The 17261-nt window shown below is 51.0% G+C and overlaps 1 protein-coding gene across 2 annotated transcripts in view; it reads right to left on the reverse strand.

Annotated features, from left to right (window-relative positions):
• The window catches only part of Scnn1b (sodium channel epithelial 1 subunit beta), a 61733-nt gene that overhangs the window by 5204 nt on the left and 39268 nt on the right, over window positions 1–17261 (reverse strand). For both annotated transcript variants that reach the window (XM_028867851.2, XM_028867852.2), the window contains exons 3-7: window positions 14690–14957; window positions 12315–12505; window positions 3599–3702; window positions 1515–1678; window positions 1116–1223 (exon numbers count right to left, since the gene is read on the reverse strand). In XM_028867851.2, coding sequence (XP_028723684.1) covers window positions 1116–1223; window positions 1515–1678; window positions 3599–3702; window positions 12315–12505; window positions 14690–14957 — 835 coding nt within the window. The remainder of the gene's footprint in view (window positions 1–1115; window positions 1224–1514; window positions 1679–3598; window positions 3703–12314; window positions 12506–14689; window positions 14958–17261) is intronic.

A 17261-nucleotide genomic window follows, 5' to 3' on the forward strand; every position in this document is an offset into this window, starting at 1 on the left:
CCCTCCTCTGGAAAAGAGGTGTCATCCCCACCCTGTGCTTGAGCTGGAGTAGCCCAGGCAGCCCCTGGTAGGAAGTGGGCAGTAGGCAGAACTTCTGGCAGGGTCTAGATTTCTGCTCTTGCCCTGAAAGGAGCAGGCACGGAAGTTGCCTGGGAATGTAGCTAGTCCTCCTTATCCATGCTCCCTGCCTCTGTCTGTCTGTCTGTCCATTCCTCTGGAAGCTCCAGAGGTGCCCAGAGTTCTCCACAGCCGACAGAAGCCCCTCAGACAGGAAGCGGCCAAGCCAGCCCATGTGGGGGTGTGTAATGCCAAACTCAGGGCTCCCCGACATGGAGGCAAGCACTCTGCTTGCCTTTGTTCCCTCATCTCCCCAGGCAGGCTGGGCTGGGAGAAAAAGTCAGCAAGCTATCTGTCCATTTGGTCCCTTAGGCAAGATTTGTTCTCTGCTCCCAAGACTGTAGAGAGAAGGTTCCAGGCTGACCTCAGAGATCAGAACAAGAGGAAAGCTCCCAGCTACCGCAGGGAAGCTTGAGGACAGCTACCCAAGAGGGACTTCCTCAGATTAATTGGTGAGCATTCAGTTCAGGGTCTGTAGAACCCAGTTTTCCTCGTTCTTGCGCAAGAGCCGAAAAAAGCCATGTGCATCATAGGGGTGCATCATAGGGTGCCTCGAGGATAGCACATGGCCAACCTGCTGCAGTTAATGCATCCATAAATGCTGTTGCTGCTGCCATATTGATATCACAGAAGGATGAGAGTTCCATCCTGGGGGTTCCCCCAGGGACACCTGCCAAGGGGACCTAAGAGTGGCTAGCCCTGGACCTTGGGTGAGAACCCAGAACTCTGGTCTTTGCAGCACCATGGTCCCCTGTGCTACTTACAAAGGTCCAGCCAGGTCTGCCTGGCGCTGCATGCCTGTAATCCCACTACTGAAAAGGCTGAGGAAGGGGGATTGTGAATTTCAGGCCAGCCTGGGCTACATAGGGTAACCCAATCTCAGATAAGTAAGTAAATAAGAAATAAAAGATTTGGCAGAGCCAGCCCAGCCCTTGCAGGGAGCTGAGGTAAAGGGGACAGGGCCCCCCATGGTCACCAACTCTGCGGAGCCTTCCCACCTGGATGGAGTACGTGGTGTTGTAGTCACTGTAGAGGTTCTGAATGGCGACATCGGAACCATTCATGGTGCATGGACTGTAGGGCTCCCCCTTGCGCTGCAGCTTGTCCTGTGGAGAGAGGTGGCTCATGGAGACCCCGTAGCCTCTTCTGTACGTATTCCCCCCCCCCCCCCCCCCCCCCGTGGAGCCAATGGGATACTGCGAAGGGATGGAGAGTTGCAGGTCCCAGAAGGTGCCAGAGGGGGCGCCAGAGGGCTCAGCGTGTCTAGGCCCTTGCCAAAGACTGAGGTTGGCCCTGAGGCAAAGGTGTGCTGGGGTCGTGAATGCTACTTTCAGGATGTGGGAGGACATGTCCTCAGCCCTCTCCACTCAGGCTGCCTGGGGGCCCTCCGGCTGTACCACCAGCACCCCGATGGACGTCTCGGTTCCCGCCATAGCGTAGATGCCCTCTTCTCTGATGAAGGGGTACGTCCTCTGTTCATGCAGCATCAGCCTGGCCCCTGCTGTGGACGCAAGGAAGGGGACATAGTCCTCCTGGCCGATGTCCAGGGTCAACTTGAGACCTATGAGGGAAAGATAGCGAGGGCGGTTGAGCTTGGACATCCCCCAGATGGAAGGGAGACCCGCCACCCAAGTGTTCAAGCCTCATTCAGCCAAGGGGCCCATAATCTCCTCCTGGGCTCTCATCTATACAGCACGCCCTACCCACCCACGGTGCCCAGCCCATTCCATCCCACACAGCACGTGACCTCATCCTCCCCATTCAGTCCTTTCCTATTCCGCCTCTGAAGACGCTTTTCCCTCGCTCTGGAATGCCGTTCCCGCCCTCTCCTTTCTTCTGGAACATTCCACTCTTTCTCCAGGCTGCAGTCAGTATCACTTCCTCCAGCAGTTTTCCTGTTTGTTCAAAGTCATCTGTGTGCCCTCTCCTAGCTCTGGAACGTTCCTTCCCAAGACCCGCCTCACTCCTGTTCTCACTGTCAGAGTTCTTCCCAGCTGGGCTGCCTGGTTCCGAGGCAAAGGCCTGCTCCCAGCCCTGAGCTTGGGGCACTGGGGTGACCATCCCTGTCTGAGACAGCCAGAGCAATCACTCACTTAGCATTTGCTACATGTTATGTGCTAGTAAGGTGCTCATTTAAGATAGGATCTGGCTATGTAGCCCAGGCTGGCCTCAAACTGGTGATCTTCCCATCTCAGCCTCTTGATTGCTGAGATCACAGGTTTATGCCATATTGCCTGGCTATAAGGTGCTTTACTACAAAATATCTCATTGGATGCTCACAAAAATCTCATGAGGTACTATAATTATTCCCATTTTACAGGTAAGCAAACCGATGCACAAAGAAATAAAGGGACCTCTCTAAGGTCACACTGGGAGGAAGTGCAATTTCTGGGTTCTAACCAGGCTCATTGGCTACTTATTGTACTTATGTGTCTCTCAAGTGAGTAGTCCAGCAGTCTGTTGACTGTTTTCACTAACAAGGGCTCCGTGGCCTCCTCTCGGCCAGTAACTCTGATGGTCAAGGAAGGCCATTTTGCCTTTCGATAGTTAACAGGGTCACAGCCTGAGACTGTGTGCCGTGCCCCCAAATGTGGGTGTCTGGGTGTCTGTCAAAGCCTCTCCAAGATCTCACTTTGGAGCTGAGGCCGATCTTAAACTTGTGACCTCTTCAGCCCAGGGTTGGATTTACAGGTGCATCCCACAGCAGGCAGCGTCCACCAGCCTTCCTCTAGAGGACAGGGCAGTGGAACGGGGATCCGCCATCAGCCATGTTCCCCTGCCTCTCCTCTGCTCTTTGCTCTTTCCTGCTGTTGGGCTCCTGTCCTGTCAGCACCTTGGACCAATTGTGTAGAAACTTCTCAGCATGCCGCAATCATGATGAACAGGCCCGATTTCCTGATCAGATGAGGTGACTTCTTAACACAAAGATGCAATGATTTCCTGATCAGATGAGGTGACTTCTTAACACAAAGATGCAGTGACTCAGGAGCTGAATATTGTTGTGGGCTATTCATGTTACCGTGAACTGTACTCTTAAAGATGAAACGGAGGACTTGAAAACCTAGTACAGCCATGAGCTCTGTGGTTTCTGAAACATCATGGTATTCAACAACAAAATGGGAATACTAGCCTAGACCCCAGCCTCATCCTAACACTAACATTAACCTTAACCTAGCTCCAGCTTTAACCTAACCATAACCCTAACCCTAACCTTAACCTAACCCTAACCTAACCCTAACCTTATCCTAATCATAACCCTAATGCTAAATATAACCGTAACCCTAACACTCACTGCAACTCTAACCTAACCCCTAAAACTAACCCTAATCCTAACCCTAACCCCTAACCTTTACCCTGGGCAGACCCCCCCCTCCCCACAGGGCTATCCTGGTCTGTCGAAGAAGGGAGTGGACCACTGTCACCTTTCCAACACTCCAGAGAGGCAGCGTCTCTTGGTGTCTCCTTGCAAACCAAAACTCACCGAATTCAGTCCCAGGGTTGGCAGAAGGAAGCGCCTTCTCTGTCATGCCCCAGTTGAAGATGTAGCAGTTGCCATAATCAGGGTAGAAGATAGGTGTGAAGTTCCTGAAATAAACAGGATAGGTTGGAGGGCTGGAAGCTTCCTCTGGGCAGAGGGCTCCCCCAAAGGGCGCTGTTCTGCTCTGCTGAAGAGGGGAGTGGGCCCTGCTGCCCGCCTTTCAAACACTTCAGAGAAGGAGGCCGAGGGGGAGGCTGAGTCTAGCCCTCCCCACCCCGTGTAAGCCAGCAGGGGGACTCCTGGGAGGCTCTGAGGGGGAAGAGAGGGAGTCTTTCCTGGCTGGGGCTGGTTTCACCTTTGTGGCTTGTGAAGAAGAAAAGTTCTCAGACGCTTGCCTCAGTCACTACACCTTCAAGAGGATGTGGCCTTGTCCTGATCCCTTCCGCTTTTGACTTTAAGACTGTTTCACTGTGCGGCCCAGGCTGGCCTGGGGATGGGGGTCCTCGCCTCTGCCTCTCCAGTGCTGGGGTTCTAGGTGTGTACCACTCTGCCTGGCTTTGTGATGGCTTCTTGTAGCTCTAAAGGTGAGAGCTCCCAAAATGATGCTGTTGCCATGTTCAAAACAATCAGCAAAATCTCTCAATGCTATTGATTAAATATGCGGTTCCCGGTCCCATTTGTCTCACAAATGTTTGTTTTTACAATTTGTTTATTTAAATCAAAACCCAAGTAACTTTAATGGGTGGTTTAATTGTAATTGGTTAAATAAGCCCTGTTAATCTCTTTGACTGTGTCGCTTGGGCTGATAAGAAAAGCCACACCACGCAAGCCTGACAACCTGAGATTAATTCCCAGGACCCAGAGTGGAAAGAAAACCAAGTGTCAGGAGTTGTCCTCTGCCCCCACAGATACACCATGACAGCCATGCACACATGTGCACACACACACACACAATAACAAAATCAAATGAAAAGTTTCAGTTTGATCCAGGTAATAATCGAAGATGGGTAACCTTTGTCCAAAAGTGAGATCACACAGGACAGAGACTCTATCTACTGTTAGTGAGAACTGGAGTCTGGAGGATTCGTTAAACAATAGCATGGGCAGTCATAAAAAATGCAGACACTGGGGAACTTAATGGTTGGTAACCCAGTTCCTTCAGTAAATAAATTGTGCAAGAGAAACGGAAATCACCTATAGACGAACAGAAACTCAAAATTCACAGTGTGTGAGATCAAACTCTACACACTCACCTCACGTGTGCAAGCTGGAAAGTGGATTTCAAAGATGGGAGAAGGAGGAATAGCAGTTGCTAAAGGCTGGGGATGGGCACAGAGGGAGAGTGGGTACCGAGTCCCCAACGGCTGGGAACTGCAAAGTGGGATGAGTAATAGCAAAATCATCCCTTCGAAAGAGGGAGGTTTGCTGTGGTACCTCAGGGCGACGGCAGCTCACGACAAGGTCTTACATATTTTACATAAAGCTAGAAAAGAGGGCTGGTGTGGTGGCCCATGCCTGTCGTCCAACCACTTCAGGTAGTGAGGCCTTGTTTTGAAAAACAAACAAATAGAAAAACCAGTCTAAGCCGGGTGGTGGTGGTGCACACCTTTAATCCCAGCACTCAGGAGGCAGAGTCAGGCCGATCTCTGTGAGTTCGAGGCGAGCCCAGTCTATAGTGTGAGATCCAGGACAGGCACCAAAACTACACAGAGAATCCTGTCTTGACCCCCCCCCACTCTCAAAAAAGAAAAAGAAAAACCAGTCTAATAACAAAATTTAAAAGTAAGGTTTTCCTGTGAAGGAAGGGTAAGTATTTTGGAAGGTGGCCATGCCTTGATTTGGTCACTGTGTGTAGTAGAAGCAGGGTATGGGCATACTGTCCCCACACAGTCAGTACATGTGGATACACATAAGTATACACAGCATGTATGTATACACAATCCTATCCATTTTTTAAAAAAGGGATTATTTGATTAAAAAGCAAATCGCAAGCTTGGTAGAGTGGTGCATGCCTGCAATCCTAGCACTGGGTTGGACTGTTCCTCCATCTCTGCTCTGTGATGTGGATGTGCTCGTGGCCATCAGAAGTAACGCTGAAAGTGTTCCTCAGAGGTCGGTAGGACGGCTCATCCGGTAAGTGTGCTTGCTGACAAGCCTGACCTCCGGAGTCCAGTCCCCAGGAGCCACACTGTGGGGAGGGAGAACTGTCTCCCACAAGTTGCTCTCTGACCTTCAAATGTGGGCTGTGGCATGTGACTCCCATGAATGAATGAATGAATGAATGAGTGAATGAATGAATGAATAAGTAAATGTATTTATAAAATACATAATAATAATAAAAGTATTCTTCAAAATAAAACCAAAAAGAATCCCCAAGCAAATACCTGTGTATCTATTCTGTTCTTTTATTTTATCAAAACCGAGAAGAAACAGGGTAAGTCCACCAAACGTGTGAAATTTAAATATCAACTGATGTTCCACATCTCCACAGCCAGCCCTACCTGTTTCGGTATACATCATCTCCCTTGATCCTCAGGATAACCAAGTGTTATTCTCCCCTGTTCTCATAAGGAAGTCCTGTGTTCAGTCTCCCGTCTCAGTCTCTGGGCTCTGAACGGAATGAGATGGCCCAGCACAGAAACAGAAATCCTTCCTAGGCGCTGTCCCTGGCGTTCTCTGCCACCATCAGATGGGGCTGTCCTGCTCAAACTCTGGGCTTTGGTTTTCCGAAACAGTACAAAAAGGATGAGTGATAACTGGCTTTCCTTGGCCCTACAAACATTGCTAAAGGTGGGCACTGGGCTGGAGCAGCCAGGAAAACAGGATGGGGCTGCCCCAGCTTGTCCAATTCTACCTAAGGCTCGGTCTCCGGTCCAAGCTTCCCAGGACTCCTGGCCCCCTTGTTCCCCAACAGCCATCTCATGCTAGAATCCCTGCAGAAGTCCTGTTCCCACCTTTGCTCCCTCTGTCTTGCCGTGCAGCATCAGGACCACTGTCTGTGATGAGGCAAGGCACACCCCTCTCAGATCCCTCCAGGGGCTCCATGCTGTTCACAGCCCCTTCCCTTCCCTTAGCCCCTTCCCCCTCATCCACTACACTTCAGCAACACTCCAGATGTTTGCAAACAGCCTCTGCACACGCGCTGTTCCCTGCGGTGTCTAGACCATTATCTAACCAGCCCATCCATCAAACAGCTGCTTTCCTCATTTCCTTCAGTTTCATCTTCTCTGAGACTCCCCAGTCTCCTCACGCCCCTTGCAAAGTCATAGAACTTAGCTGACTATGACAAGGAGTTGGGAATGGATCCCCCCACATACACACACAGGATTGGGAAATCACCCTGATTTAGTTGCTTATCTATCTGCTGCATTTGAAGTGGGCCCTAGGTCTAAGGAGAGCCATGACCTTGGATCTGTAGGATGATAGCCCAGAGGTCACTGGCTCAGAGTAGTCTGCCTTGAACTGACTTCTGGCTTTGCCCTTTCCTAGCCCAGTGAGCTGGATGGTGTCCTTTAATGTCACTGAGCTTCATTTTCACCATCTATTCACATGTCCCAGGGACAATAGCAGCAGCTACTACCTTCCAGGACTGAGCTGAGGGAGAGATGCCTGGCATACTGTGACATTCAAAGTGCCTTGGCTGGTACTGTCCACACCTCTGTCCACACCAGGGCCTGGAACACAATGCAGCAGCACACAGACTCTTGGTAAATATTTGTTGAATAAACTGTAATATGTGATAAGGACACTGGGAGAGATAAACCGGGGGTAGAGGTGGGTCAGGGAAGGTGTCTCGGCCAAGGTGGGGCCTGAGGAGACTCAAAGGCTGAGGAAGAGGTGGTGGAGTCTCCTAGGCAGGGAAGGAAAAGGTGCGTCCTGATGGGGGCATAGCATCAGGCGCTCTGAGCGGGCACCGCATGGTCCTACACTGTGTGGGTCAGAGCTGAGACCACACACAGGCAGAGAGCAGAGCAAACAGGCTGCAGCCAGGCCCTGCTCTGAAGGGAGAGGCCTCGTCCCAGGCTGTGAGGACATAGTGTTCCCAAGTGACTGTCTTGGGCAGATGCAGTCCAGAAGGGAGCAGTGAGGCCAGTTCCCACCTGCAGACTGAACTCTGGGTCGTCATCTCCGCCGACTATTCATTTCTTGGTAATGCCTGTCACCTAGAGAGACTATGCACAGATTTAGTAACCTCTAGCTCCAGAGCAAGGGTTCCCTCTATAAATGTTTTCTGGGATAGGGGCCATGAATACAAAGTCCAGCAAGCAAGTCAGAAATGCCTGGGAGATAGACAGGGACCTCACGGTCACTTGTGGTGCCAGATACACTTGTGGAGACTTGAACTTAGGACCAGACTGGACAACATAGCTATAAGAGGAGAGGGAAGGGAAGGGGGCAGAGGTAGGAAAGATGGCTCGGTTGGGAAAGTGTTAACTGTCAAAGCATGGGGACCTGAGTTTAGATTCCTAGCATCCACGAGTCTGCTTGCCCACTCCCCCACGTCATGTGACCACTTGCCTACTCCATCAAATCATGTGACTCACTTCCCAAGAGAGGAAGATGATGTCATGTGTGCTATAACCTGGCCACTGTGCTCTGCCAGCTGTGATTCCTTTCAGGTGTCAGGTGGCCTCTGAGGCTGGCTTCTCTGAGCCCATCACCCCTGCTAAGATCAAACAGAACAGGTCCGCCCACATCCAGGGCTTCCCATGAGACATCCAAACAGTCCTCTGAAGCATTCAAGGTCACTCCCAACAAAGAAGTCGGAGAAATGGTCCTAACCAAAGAGGCTCCATGTTCAATGCTGCCTGCCCTAGACAGAGTCCTTGACAGGAAAATGTCGTGTGGGAAAATGGATGAAATCAGAACAAAGCATGTTGAGATGCAAGTTTGCATTCTTTGCCGTTTGCATTTGTGGTGCTGGGGGTCTGACCCAGGACCCTTACCCGCTAGATGAGCGCTCTGCCCCTGACCTATATCACACCATTTTCTTAGTTATGACAGATTACAGTTGAGAGGCAGGATGTTAAGGAAAGAGATCACTGGCCAAGGGATCAAAGAGAGTCCTATGTGCTGGTTTTGGCAGTGTGTGTGTGTGTGTGTGTGTGTGTGTGTGTGTGTGGTTTATATGTGTGGTGTATATGTGTTGTGTGTATAGTGTATGTGCATATGTGTATGGTGTATATGTGTGGTGTATATGTGTGCATGTGTGTGTGTATGTGTGTGTATGCACTCTTGGTCACAAGAGAGGCCAGAGGAAGATGTTGGGTGTGCTCCTCCGTCACTCTCTCTCACTCTCTACCTCATTCCCTTGGTATAGTGTCTCACTAAACTTGGAGTCAGGCTGTCAGCTAGCGAACACCAGTGATCTTCCTGTCCCTGTTCCTGGTGCTGGGGCTACAAGAATGTGCAGCCACACCCAGCTTTTTACATGAATTCCAGGGATTCAAACTCAGGTCCTCTCGCTTGCATAGGAAGTGACGTTATCCTCTGAGCCATCTCCTCATTCCGCTGTCTTTGCCACTTTTCAACAAATAGGAAAGAATTCCACAATCAGCTGATTTTTAAAATGTGGGTACCAGGTACAGTTCTAAGCTCTTTAACATAGGCCAACTCATTCAATCCTCCCAGGAGCTCTGTGAGGTCACTTCACTCACCCCCCTTTTTTAGATAAGGAAACAGAGGCATAGAGAAGCTAAGTAACTTTCTGATCCTCCATTTGTGGCAGAATCACTGCCAAGATGTAGCTATTTCTTGTAAAGACCCTTGTAGGATGAGTGAGGTCCTGAGTCAATGTGTATTGTTGACATGGGCATGGCCATGTCAAGTGCCCCAGTGCCTCAGACCCATGGGAATGGCAAAGCCTTCCCTGGGTGAGGTCCAGAAGGACAGAAAGACTTCCTCAGGTCCGAGTGCAAATATTGACAGCATGCAGAAAATGTCCACCATAGCTCTCTCCCCTGAAGAGCAGGCCTGAAGACTTCTCCCCAACAGAGACTGCTCCTACCAGGATCAGCTAAGCCTGTCTCCTTGATCCAGCTGTATGTCATAAGCCAGGCCTCCCCATCTATCTGGCATAATAATCCCACCTCCCCGCTCAGCTGTACATACTGACGATGCTGAGCTTCCAGAGCGCTGCGGCTTCTCCATTCGAGAGGCCAGACCACACAGTAACAGCTCTTCTGTGTCTGTGTGTCTGTACTTTCTTCATTCCCTCACTTCCCCAGTTAGGGCAGTCCTTGAAGCCATGCTAGATCATGGCAGACCCTTACAGGAAAGATGACACTGGAAGCTGAGCCCTGGGACACCAAAGCGAAAGCTAAGGCCAGGATTCAGGATAAGGAGTGAATAGCGACGGCTGCATTTTGTTTGACTACAGCATTCGAAAGGAGTCTGCTCTTCATCTTGTGTTGAGACCTAGAGGTGGGGCTAAGAAAAGGAAGGTGTCTTATATTGCTCCCAAGCACAAGCTTAAGAGAAACAAGGTTAAGCTGGCTGTTCTGAACACTATCCGGTGACAATGGAAACACTTGTCACCTTGGTCGAGATAACCGTGGTGCTTTCACCGACAGCCACTTGGACAGACATTGCTATGGCAAGTGTCTGACTGGACAATTGCATATGAATTAATAAAAGGACAGGAACTGGTGTGTGTGTGAGAGAGAGACAGAAAGACAGACAGAGAGAAAGAAGATAAGTGGTGTGTGTGTGTGTGTGTGTGTGTGTGTGTGTGTGTGTGTGTGTCTGAACATACGAAGTGCTGGCTGCTGTTCAAATCCAGGCAGCTTGATGGCTCGGTGGAGCTGAGATGCATGCTCCTCACACTGAATCTTTCCTTTGAGGGAGCATTCATGTGACCAAGACAGAGGACAGACCCAGAGAGTAAGGAGACAAGGGATAGGCGTGCCAGGAGCCCAGTATGGTGGAAGTCCCACTCCGTTTCTGCTCAGGGAGCTGGTGACCAACAGCTGTGGGAGTCAGGGACAGCCCAGACGCAGGTTGGCTGTGGTTTCGTGACTAGGTGGCTGGGTGGCCCCTTTTGCTCAGAGGCTTGGCTTAGGAGATTTGAAAGGAGTGGGTAGAGAGGATGATGACAGACACCTTTGTTTTCCTTCTTTCCTATTCTTGCCCTTTCCCCTCCCTGTCCTCCCATCCCCACCCCATCTCTCTATTCCCAGAGTCTCACGAAGCACAGCCTTGAACTCCTGCTCCACCTGTCTCTCTGCTGGGACCACAGGCGTCCGCCACCATGCTTGTCTGTTTGAGCTCCACCCTCTATGCCTAACAGGGGCCTCTGGCCCTGCCACTCAACAAATGGTGTGACTTAATCTCTCTGGGGGAAGTGGGGAACATTAGTTCCCTTCATGGGCTTGTTGCCAGGGTGAATTATGATTTCGTACATGAGAAGTGCTCCGAATAAAATTTGGCCCATAAAAGGTCCAGTAAACATTGCATCATGACCAAATTTGAATTCCTTATCAAATGTGGGTTTAGTATTAGGAATAACCAGTTGAAATCCAACCTGCCTCAAGGCAGGCCTGTCCTATCAGTGGGGTACCATCTTGTGGTTATTACACCCATGAGCACTGCCATTTTTCTGATTTTCATTATGGGACATTGGTGCTATCTTGCATGATTTGTGTGTGTGTGTGTGTGTGTGTGTGTGTGTGTGTGTGTGTGTGTAGCCAAGGAATTCTTGGTCTTCCTGTCTCTGTCTCCTGAGGGCCAAGACCACAGGCTTGTACCATCACATTTGGTTTGATTGGCAACTCCTTGATCCCATGTGCAAAGTGCTGCCCAGTTCACCTGTGCACAGAGGGGACAGGGGATCTGCAGCTCTCAGCCTGTCCTTCACTGAGCCTGTGGAAGGTTCAGGGCCAAGGCTACAGTTCCTGGGAAGATGAACCTGGAAGCATGTCACATGCCCAAGCACGAGATTTAGAAAGGAGCCCCTGTGTAGCAGCAGCATAATTGAGAACTGAAGTGTGGGAGCTCAGACCGGGAGGGCATAAGTCTCCATGTCCAGGTGAAGGAGATGGGATTCTGTGGACAAGCTGGAAGATAGCCCAGACTTTCTGGGTTGCTGCCACTCCCTGTCACTCTGTCACCCGCCAGGAAGGGGCATTATAGGGAAGAGGAAGACCTTGAGCCCCCATAAGCCTTGCTCTGCATGCTGGTGTGGACCTGACTATATGCCCTTCATCGTAACTGGAAGAGGTGGGTAAAATGATTGTCCCGTGTTAGAGAAAAGAAAGCAAAAGCCAGGCAATGCCCGGTGCCCACCCACACATGCCATCAGGTGGGTGTACCATCCCCCAGCTGTTGGGAGTTGCAGGCTAACGACCCAAGGCTGCCCCTGTTCCTGGGGTGGCCAACAGCCAAGCCCGGCTGATGGGGACATTATAAAAGGCCTGGCCCCTCTATCAAGGGAGGACAGCTCTGTGTATTTGTGCACCACGGGAGACCGTTCCATGAATCAGGCCAAGCCCAGGCTTCACCCACAGTCATCACATCCTTGCCCATCCTTATCTCCCGTCCACATCTGCCTTCCTTGCTGACGTCTCCCAAAGTGATTCCCTCCAGTGTCACGAGCCTGTCTCAGACAGACCAGCCTGTATGCTGTGGACAGCTACTCTAGAGTTGGGTGGGTCTGAACCCTAGCAGGCCAGGCTCCTAACTCATGCTCTCTGTCAGAGCAGGGGACAGGAGTTGCTCTCACCGATGGCTGCAGGGCTCTGTCCCAAACAGGCAGGCTAGGATGATGCGATCAGGGGCGTAGCCCATGCCCACCAGGTCCTCTCGAGGCACTTGTGAGAAGATGTTGGTGGCCTGCAGGATATACCACTCAGTCACGGCCTGGGTGGCACTGGTGAAGTTCCGGAAGGTACACACAGTCCCATTGACGCTGCACTGTGGAAGAGAGGTTCCTGAAGACACAAAGGCCACTGCTCTGAGGAACCCAGGAGGGGAGGGCAGCACCACATCAGCTGCCCTGTGGCTGCACCCTGGCGGTGGGAAATGCGTGAGAATGCTAACTCATGCATGCTCAGGGGCCGTCAGCTCAAGCAACTCCAGTTTGGTCATACACAGCCCCCACTGGTATTCTCCGGCATGAACACAGGACACATGCACAGGTACATAGCACATATAGAGACACAAAAGAACACATTCAGACACACATGGGTAAACACACACACACACCCGAACACACATGGGTATAAATGGTACATATGGGCACGCAAACACACACACTCAGATGTACAAACACACACAAGCACACACATTCAGATACACAAACACACTTGGATACACAGACACACAAACGTACATAAATACATACACATACACACAGACACACTCAAATACATATGAGTACACACACAGAGACACACAAACACACATGGTCACACACAGAGACATGCTCTCAGACACACAGACACACAAGAAACACACACACACATACACTCAAATACACACACTCAGACATACAGGGACACACGGGACACACACAGGGACACGCATGGACACAGAGCTCGCCCTAAGAGCTTTGGCTGAATTTCCAGCTAGGAAACCCTAGTGTGGCATCCACTCCCGGGCTCCAGGCCATTTGCTGGTTTGAGCAGGGGCTTTGGAGGCTGCGACCGTGTGCCCGTGCAGGGCAGACACAGTTGCCCCTCTGGAGGCTGTCAGGGCTGACCCTCAGAGTAACCAGGGAAGCTGTTGACAGTGCAGGCCTCTGGGCCCTGAACTGCATCCTTGCGCTCTCCAGGGATGAGGCCTGGATCATGGTCTGGCTTGTGATAGATAGAGCTCTAGGAGATGCCAGATGAGGTTTTCTCCCACTGGAGACATAGGAGCCGGCTCCACCCCAGCCTCAGTGTGGCAGCGGTGTTCGGGCCTCTGACTGCATCCTCCCTGCTCAAGTTCTTGTGAAACCACTGCCAGCTCCCGAACATGTGGTCCAGGACTGGCCAATCACTGGAGGCTGGCTGTAGCCCACTGTGATAATTTTAGGGGTGTGATGTGACCAGGAGAGTTAGCCCAAGGTGTTTGACTGCTTTATTGAGAGAGAGGAACTGTGGGGAGAGATGGCTGAGATGTCAGCGGGGGAAGGCAAGGCCTGAGCTGGGATGGAGGGTGATGAGCCCTCACGAAAGCACCTGAGTGCCTGAACCCAGATGGATTCTGGGTATCTTTGTTACGGGCTTTGCATCAACTAGTTTGAACTGGGTCACTCCCCTCCAAGGGTCTCACCAACACACCAGCCAGTTCTCCTTTTTAAGAAGTGCTTGCAAGGCTCAGGGAATCATCCAGCCTGTAAAGTGCGTGTAGCCCTACCAGGGAAACCTGAGTCGGATCCTCAGAACTCACACATAAAACCCAGGTCAGGGCTGGAGAGCAGGCTTAGAGGTTAAGAGCACTTGCTCTTCCAGAGGACCCTGGTTTGATTCCCAGAACCACATGGTGGCTCACAACCATCTATACCTCCAGTTCCAGGGGATCCAATGCTCTCTTCAGACCTCCATAGGCACCAGGCACATACATAGTGCATAGACATGCAAGCAAAACACTCATATCCGTAAGATAAAATAAATTGAGAAATAATTAAAAAATACAGTGAAGCCGGGCAGTGGTGGCGCATGCCTTTAATCCCAGCACTCGGGAGGCAGAGGCAGGCGGATCTCTGTGAGTTCGAGGCCAGCCTGGGCTACCAAGTGAGTTCCAGGAAAGGCGCAAAGCTACACAGAGAAACCCTGTCTCGAAAAAAAAAAAGAAAAAAAAAAAAAAAAAAAAAAAAACAAAATAAAAAATACAGTGAAATGGTGTTTGTAATCTCAGAACTGGGGAGGTGGAGACAGGCAGATTCCTCAGGCTTGCTGGTCGGTCAGCCTTGCCTAAGGAGAAATGACATCTGGGGTTGTCCTCTGACCCACCTCTGACAGGCACACGTGCAAATATACCCGCACACCCCCTCAACCCTTTGCAGATGTACAAAACAGGCACTGGATCCTCTCAGCAAACCTTAGATTATTAGTGAAAATGGATTGTCACCAGTCTCTCTGGACAGCCATGGCCTGTGCTTGGGGAACTTACCAGCCTCATGGCCACCTTGCACCCCTGGGCCTTGCAGGCACTTCCTGGGACTGGACTGCTGCTGTTGTGGCTGTCCCCAAACAGGTCGAGGACCACTGTGTGGTTAGGGTTCCGTTCATCAATAAGGACCAGGGGTGTGTGGTTCCAGATGGCAAAGTTCAGGGTCCTGGTGGTGTTGGTGTGACTGGGCTCTGGAGCCAGAATCTTGTCCAAGACAGTCTCCATCAGTTCATCCAGGTCCTTCAGCAAGTGCTTGACCTTGGAGTACCTAAGTGGGGAGAGGTCAGGTCAGGTGGGCAAGGGGCTACCACAGAAAGAGCATGCAGAGCCTGGGGTCTTCTTGTGCCTCAACATATAAGAACTTGCCACCAAAGCAGGGTCTGGTGATGCACACCTATGATTCCAGTTATTCTGGAGACTTAAGGCCAATCTGGGCAAGGTAGTGAGATCTTGCCTCGTTCTTTATTTCTCAAAGGGTTAGGGATGTATCCTAGTGATGGAGTGCCTGCCTGCATGCATGATGCCCTGGGTTCAACTCAGACATCACCTCTCTCCCACTGCATTTCTCTCCTTCCCAGGGGCTCCATGTTGGAAGCGTGACCAGGCCCTGTGGAAGGGATGGATCCATAGGACAGAGTGCCCACTTGGTCACCCATGCCCAGGGCATACATACATCGGGGCCGGGTGGGCCAGCCTTGGTGAAAGGACTTCCTGCAGGAGGCGGATTAAACCCAAGATGAGGAAATGAACGACCAGAGCTCTGCAGCTCAGCTCTGTCCACAGCACCAACTGCTCAGGAGCACACAGAAGGAGGAGGGGAGGGTGGGGGTCTCATGGGCGGTGGTGTTATCCCAGGGCAGATGTCCACAGCTGCCTCTCACAGTAAGTCTCTATATGGGCTCTGGGTTCGAATCCTGTCATATCACTTAAAACCTGTATAGCCTTGGAGAGCTTAGCCCTCTGAGGCTCAGTTTTCTCATTTAGAAAACAGAGGAAGGGGTAAGAAAGGGTTCCCCAGAGAGAGTTGCTGTGGTTATTAATATTATTGTACTAGTAATCTCTCTCTCTCTCTCTCTCTCTCTCTCTCTCTCTCTCTCTCTCTGTGTGTGTGTGTGTGTGTGTGTGTGTGTGTGTGTGTGTGTGTGTACTACTTGTAGGATGTGCCCATGGAGGCCAGAAGAGGGCATTGGATTCCCTGGGGCTGGAATTCTACTCAGTTGTGAGCACCCGCAGCGGGTGCTGGGACAGAGCTTGGGTCCACTGCAGGCTTTCATAACCATTGCGCCATCTCCTTAGTCTCTGCTGTTTTTTAGACAAGGTCTCACTCACTTGTAGTCCAGGCTTGCCCCGACTTCAAGATCTTCCTGCGTCGGCCTCCTAGGTACTGGGATGGCAGGTTGTGCTACTAGAGGCAGGTGGTTAATTCCGGGGCTCTCTTAAGATGTCCCAAGGGCTCGAGCAGAGGAAAGCCCTACTAAAAGATGGGCCTTCTAGGGCCTGGGGCAATGGCTCAGCCATTGAAGTGCTTAGCATGAGGACCTGAGTTCAGTTCCCAGCACCCATGTAAACAGATGGGCATGGTGGACTGCCCTTTAGACCCAGTGCTGGCCTGAGGAGGCAGGCAGACTCCCTAGAGCTTGCTGGCTAGCCATGGGGTCCAGTACCACTGACCCCATGTCTCAAAACACAATGGGTGTTGTTCCCTGAGAAATGACCCCAAGGCTGACCCCTGATCTCCACACACAGGAGTGAATGCACACACAAATACAAAAGCCAAAGGAACTTGTGAGGATTGGGAAGGTAACCGCAAGGTGTGAACTCCCTTCTAGAACTTTCCTTTGGGCAAGAATATCCTCTGTCACTCCATTCTTGAATTTGCCGGCTGTTTTACCCCTGGCCTTGGAACACACCGTGTCCACAACCTGAGCAGTGCCTCCATCCATCCCAGCTAACTTCTCCTCACACCTCGAGACAGTTTTTACTGACTGGCCACCTGTCCCCTCAGTCCTGATTGGATGGGGGTCTATTCGTTACCACACCCTGAAGTCTTCTCGCTGTGTAAGAGACAGTATGGCAGGATGGTTAAAACATGGCCCCTCTGAAGTTAGACCAGCCTGGGTCCAAATTCTAGGTTTCTCACCCTGAGTAGTTGAACAGATGCGCACACCCCTCTGAATCTGTATTTCCTTGTCTGTGAACTGGGCTTGCTACAGGAATGCCCCTCTGCAGACGGGATGTACATGGAAGAATTGTACCCCTTCCCCTAAGCATAATCTGCCCAAGCGCTGGGGGAGTGGGGCTGAGTTTGCCATCATCAAAGTCACAACTCAATATTTTTGGAAAAGTCTTTTAAAATTTAGGGCTTAAAATTAAAAATTTGTTATTTTATTTAATTTTTATGAGTATTTTTCCTGCATGTATGTATGTATGTGTATTGCACACTTTTTAGTGCCCATGGCAGTCAGAAGAGGGTTTCAGGTTCTCTGGAACTGGAGTTATAGATTGTTGTGAGCTGCGTGTGCGTGCTGGGAGCTGAACCTGGGTCCTCTGGAAAAGCAGCACGTGCTTTTAA

Source organism: Peromyscus leucopus, chromosome 1, assembly GCF_004664715.2.
Source record: "Peromyscus leucopus breed LL Stock chromosome 1, UCI_PerLeu_2.1, whole genome shotgun sequence".
In the NCBI taxonomy this organism is placed as follows: Eukaryota; Metazoa; Chordata; class Mammalia; order Rodentia; family Cricetidae; genus Peromyscus; species Peromyscus leucopus.